Source organism: Limulus polyphemus, unplaced genomic scaffold (genome assembly GCF_000517525.1).
Source record: "Limulus polyphemus unplaced genomic scaffold, Limulus_polyphemus-2.1.2 Scaffold1561, whole genome shotgun sequence".
Lineage (NCBI taxonomy): Eukaryota > Metazoa > Arthropoda > Merostomata > Xiphosura > Limulidae > Limulus > Limulus polyphemus.
In genome coordinates, this window is record NW_013667171.1 from 71,746 (window position 1) to 78,130 (window position 6,385).

Below are 6,385 nucleotides of genomic sequence, written 5' to 3' on the forward strand. Positions count from 1 at the left end.
CACTTGCCTGCTTGAAAGAACTTGTCCAGTGGCTGTTAGGAAATGAATGACAAGATAATGAATGAAGTGATGAATCTGATGTTAAGGATTAAGAACAGAACAAGAGCATCCGAACCTTCCAAATAGATGTTAAACATTGAAACGATACTCATATAAAGTTAATTAAATTGTTTATTAGAAATATGAATACATAATTAATCATATTAATAGTCAGTGTACTCCAACATATAATATCGCAAATACCACAAACTATATAACAAGTACCAAGAACAATATAATGAAACATCTACATGTGCTATATATATTCTAAAACTTCTGTGTTGGTTGTTAAGCACAAAACTACAGAATGGGCTATCTGTGTTGCGCCCATCACGGGTATCGAAATCCGGTTTTTAGCGCCATAAGCCTTCATATTTACCGCTGAGCCAGTGGGGGAGGGCGCCAAAACTCTAATAAAACATCTCATGTATTCCAATAGCTTCCCTGTATTGCATAGTCAGTCTTCGAATAATAATGTGCTATTTTTATTTTTTTTTTTTTCAATGATGATAAACTGTTATACTCTACAGTGTAGTCTAAAACTGAGACTGAGAAACATAACTTAAATATGCAATATATTTTAGTCAAATGTTTTCGTTGTTATTACGCATAAGGCTACACAATGAGCTGTCAGTGCTCTGCCCACCACGGGTATCGAAGCCCGATTTAAAGCATCGGAAGACTGCAGACTTACCGTTGAGCTACAGGGGGCATCAAAGTTTTATTCAATATAGAGTCTAATAACTCGTATTTAAAAGGCTTCAGTAAATTTTTCACAGGTAATGAGCTATATAAGTAAGTGATGTTTTTTAACATATAGGATGTTATATTAAAGATTCTGCAAAACACAATGATTCATTCAAATCACATTATAATCTTCGTTTATGATAATATTCTTGATTTAGAAATCTAAAACTAAAAAGAGGAAAAAAAAACACACGAAGCATCATTATTTTCTTAGTAGTTATATTTGAATTAATGTATGTCAAGGCTATCAGAATTTCACGAAGTATGAGCTAAGGGATACAATCTGGTCGATCCAATTGTTGAAGTTTCAAAAATAATAAAACCTAAACCATGTATCGTTTAGAAAATGGTTCATGTCATCACACCAAAAATTTTGAAGTAAATTTGTTTAAACAATTATATTTAAAGTTTTTATTTTGTAGCAAGATATATATATATACGTTGTTGTTTTTTTTTTAGTGGGTGTGCAAAAACAGTCATTAAATTAATTCTTTAAAACTGATTTATAAGTTTGGGTCAATTCAGTAGAATAGAGAAAGTAATAAATTCAGCAGAATCAAATTGTCGCTGTAATTTAGAGACAGCTATGTATGGAATCTTGAAATGACTAACTATCATTTATGTCAATAGATGGCGATAAAATATAAGTATTGTGTCTACGAAGCTTTGTTTCACGGCAAAGCTACACAATGGGTTATCTTCAATGCCTTCTACATACGAATCGAACCTAAAATTCTAATGCTAAGCCACCAGAAGAAGGATAATTTTAAAACTCACTTTTAAGGTAAATGCTACGTGAATATCTTTATTATTCTTTACGTAAGAAAACAAACACATATTTAGTGAATCGAATAAAAGATGTTTACTTCTTTTACAGCTTTTCGTACTTAAAGAAAATTACGAGTGTTTCTTGGTAGAGAGCCTGAAATTAAAATATAAAGACTGATTTGTCTGAATTTATTTGTTGTGGTATTCATGTTATTCGAGTCCGTTTATTAATTCGGCTCAATTTTCATATTTACCAGTTCCCCTAGTGGCTGAGCGGTAAGACTGAAGGCTTATAACACTAAAAACGGGTTTTGATACCCCTGGTTGGCACAGCACAGATAACAAAAAACAAACAGGCCTTATTTAATCAATTAAAGTTTGTTCGTTAAATAGATAACAGCCATAACATAAATGTTTATGCCATATAGACCAAGTTTCCTTAAATATACATTCTACTATTAAGATTTTGTTGTGTACTTAAGCACAAACTAAACAATGGGCTATCTGTGCTATGCCAACCCCGGGTATCAAAAACCGTTTTTACTGTTATAAGTCCTGAAATTTACAGCTGTGCTACGGGGAGCTGTTATAAGGCAATGCCTTTGTGTGTTGCTTATCCAGCTAGCTATAAGAAGTGAGAGGCTACTAATTTAAAAAAGTTATTGCAGGCGTGTTTGTAGATTGGTAAAAATGCTGAGTTTTAAAGCGAAACAAAAACATTTATGTGCGGAAATATTAGGAAACACTGATTGTGCGAAATCGAAATATTTCAATATTTTTGACATTGATTTACTTGGAAAAGCTGTATCTCCCAATTGACACACATTTTTGTTTTTAAGGTATAAATTCATAACCAATGAATTGGGCCTGGGATGGCTCGGTATTTAGGGTGTTTGACATACAATCTACTGGTCGCCTAACGAAATCTCGTTCGCGAACATGCTTGCCCTTTCAGCCTTTACAATGTGACGGTCAATCCCACTACTCCATAGTAAATAGTAACACAACAGTTGACAGTGAACGATGTTGACTAAGTGCCTTTTCTATAGTCTATCACTTTGAAATTAGGGTTGATTAGCACAGACAACCCTCGAATAATTTTGTGCAAAAACTCAGCAAACAAACCAACGTGTCTCGAGAAATTGATTACAGGTCAGAATTAAACTGGAACTAAGCCTTATAAAAATATTACTTAGAGTTTATTTCTAATGACGATGAAATTACTTTATGTATTTTATTTAAGAAATCAGAAGGATTAAATTAATGACTAGTCGCATATTTCTCTGGCTATAATAACCTGTTATAACCTTGAAATATGATATTAACATACAACTTACTTAAAACAGGTCTATTAACACCGAAGTTATTTTAGATGAATTCCAAATTTCACTGACAGTATCAGATAAAAATATGAAAAAGTAAAACAAAATGACCAAAGGCTCTAGTAATTTGTATATCTGTAAATTAAAGTAAAACAAAATGACCAAAGGCTCTAGTAATTTGTATATCTGTAAATTCAAGTAAAACAAAATGACCAAAGGCTCTAGTAATTTGTATATCTGTAAATTCAAGTAAAATGAAATGTTACCAACTTGAATTCTTTGCTACAACAATGTTGGTTCGATACATTTATTTTTACAAGTTTGTTAACTGAATAATTAGTACGAAAATGTTGTGTTGATTTCGTTCTGAAATATGTTAATATTGCAGGTTTGATGATTTATGATAAGAAAACAACATAATTCCAACAATATTATATTTATTTCTAATGATAACTTTGCGAAAAAACACCCTGAAATATATATTTTTATTGTAAACAGATAAAACAACAAAATCAACTGTAATCTCGTTTTCCTACAGGCTTGGAGCTTCACTTCTAGGCATGTAAAATATTCAACAACGCCTCTATACCAGCAACTGGCTAACGCATCGTGTGGTGCGTATATTGATTGTCTACGTCTTATACCGCTTCAGACATTCGAGAAACTTTCCATCGTAGACAAACAATAAACTTGAAAAATCGGAGTGAAATAGAAAACTTACGATTCAGTAATTAATCCAAACATTCAATTGAAATAAAGTTCCGAATATAAAAGATGCTTTTAGAAATATTTTAAACTTAACTAGACACAAACAGTTATCTACACATATTAAGTTTGTTTATTGTTTGAGCACAAAACTACTCGATGGGCTTTCTGTGTGATGTGCCCACCAAGGGTATCGAAACCCAGTTTTTAGCGTTATAAGTCTTCAGGCTTTACGCTGAACCACTGGAGGCCAAATATTTAGATATGTTGTTGTTTTCAGGGAAAAGTCTGGGATGGGAGTTTATCTTGGTTCAAAATTAAGTCGAGCTTATATTTCAGCGAAAGCCTGTGAATTTATTTGACTGTTGATAAAAAATTCACTAATGAAATAAAATAAAATGTATTTTAGAATTAGTAGCAATCAATTGAAATAGTGTTTGAAAAAAGACGAGCCATCATTTATTTCAGCATTAAGTGAAACCTTAAACATACGTTTTTTTAGTTATTTACTTTCACGTTATTTTGTTCTTTGAAGTATGGTAACCAAATACCAATCACTTTTTATAACGACAGTATTCTAATCTGAATAAAGTTTATTGAATTGTTATTTCGTAAAACAAAGGAGAAAAGGCTTAAAAATCAACTGCTATGCGCTTTGCGTGTTAAGTACAAAGATACACAATGGGCTATCTGTGCTTTGCCCACAGCGGCTATCGAAACCCGATTTTTAACGTTATAATCCCACATACTTACTTATGAGGAACCTGTGTGTATGAAATCGAAACCCGTCGCTTAAGATGCTGACCCTTTCAGCCATGAGAGCGTTATAATATAATAGTTAATCCCACTAGTCGTTTCTAAAACTGTAGCCCATGAGCTGGCGGTGGATGGTGCTGAATAGCTGCTTTCCCTCCAATCTATTATTTCAAAATTAAGAACAGCTAGCGCAAATAACTCTCGACTGGCTTTGCGCGAAATTCAACAAAACAAGCAGTCGGGTGTCTAACTCATTCCATGAACCAACTTTAATAATAAATGTTCACCAATTTTGCATTGAAATAATTTACTTATTCCTTTCTTTTCACAATCTAACATACATTGTTCTTACCACTGACTCTCATTCTGTTAATTGTCTGGCATATTAGACTCCACCTAGTTGCACCAATCTTTGAAGTTTCTGTATTGTTTCATTCTTGAATTTAAATATAAGTGTTGGAAGCAAAATGAGATTGGAAGAAAAAAAAAGAGTTCGAAGCAAACTTATGAGAACTACACCTTCACGGTGATTTATACAATTATGTGGACATTTGGGGCTATTTTGATACAGTGAGGCTCAATATATGACTGGAACTGGGGAGTGGGAAGACACAAGAGAAGTAATCCTGAAGTTAATGAGTAACGAAGTAATTTAATAATAAACTCATTCAACTTTCTCCACTTGTTCCGACAGCTACATGAAAGCTGAATTTGTGTTTTATGAAACTCATGTTTATGAAGAGCTTGCAAAGACTGTGTTACAAAAACATCTTCATAATTTTCTTGTAACCTTATCCAGTTAATAAAAATAGTAGCTGCTAATTGTTGGTAACATTTTATCTCCCGATGAGTCGGAAGTACGTTTACGGATGCTAAAACGGGGTTCGATACCTCGCGGTGGACAGAGTGGAGATAACCCATTTGTTGCCTTGCAATAAGCAAACATTTTATAAATATATACCAGCTTTTGCGTAATTTACTCTTTATAAAATCAGACTAGATTCTTCAGACTAATTAGGTTTTTAATGCTTATGATTCCAGACATTCCTAAGAAAAAGTTCATAATTAGCTAACATTGTATTTTAGTATTTTATTCCATCATGACTGTTTATATTATATAGACTATGTTTCAAAAATAGCAAAAAAAATCGATTTTTTTTTAATATTGTGCCCGATTCAAACAAAGTGCTTGCAAATTCTAATCAAAAGACGTACATCAGTATTCTTCAGGCCCACAAGCAGGGTTGTTCTTGCAACACGAGATGCATGTTGATTTCTCGATACCAAAACCCCTTTCAGTACAAAGTGGAAAACAGTTTTCCACACAACGACGTTCAAAGGTGCTTATCTGACCTCCGACGAGAGTTATTTCTGTCTGTAAAGAAAACAAGTAATCCAATATATGCTTATATATTTTCAAACCACATACCATGATGATATATCAATATCTGTAAAAGTTAAAGACAGTTTTTTTATCATTTTCTCAGGGTATACTAGTAATATATACGTATAAAAGTAAAAAATATGTTAGTTTGCTTGTCCTTGAACCATCGGTTGGTCTTTGGACCAATCTCAACCAAACCTGGTAGGATGATACAATGGACCAAGGGCATGATATAAGGCGGTTATTACCCGGTCCAACCTACCCTGGCTCATGCCCGCAGCAAAACGTTTTTTGTTTAGCTAATGACTCTAGAGTATTGGACCAATTTTTTTTCCTGATTTTCTTATGTTTTGGTATTTTCTTGAAATATTTTAAGTTATTTTATGAAAAATAAAGAATTCACATTTTTTTGCTAGGAAAAATGGACACCAAAGCACAAGGTCAGACTTTTAAAGTGGCAATTCTATATCTGAAAAACCCTTGCTTTTCACACGGTCAGTTCTATGTAGAGTGTTCCAAAGTAGGATCACCAAGCAATCTATTTATTTTGGCCCAGGAAGGAAGAACAACTTTTAATATGTCCTATCATGAAGCGCTCAGAGTATCAACAAACACTGGGTCTGTAGAGAGGGATTAGTAAAAGTAATAAAGTAAAGTAAAGCAA

The 6,385-nt window shown here is 33.0% G+C and overlaps 1 protein-coding gene across 1 annotated transcript in view; it reads right to left on the minus strand.

Moving 5' to 3' along the window:
* Nucleotides 1–3,335: 3,335 nt before the first annotated feature.
* The window catches only part of LOC106464102, a 7,183-nt gene continuing 4,133 nt past the window's right edge, over nucleotides 3,336–6,385 (minus strand). The window contains exon 3 of the mRNA XM_013924212.2: nucleotides 3,336–5,712. Coding sequence (XP_013779666.1) covers nucleotides 5,554–5,712 — 159 coding nt within the window. The 3' untranslated portion in view covers nucleotides 3,336–5,553. The remainder of the gene's footprint in view (nucleotides 5,713–6,385) is intronic.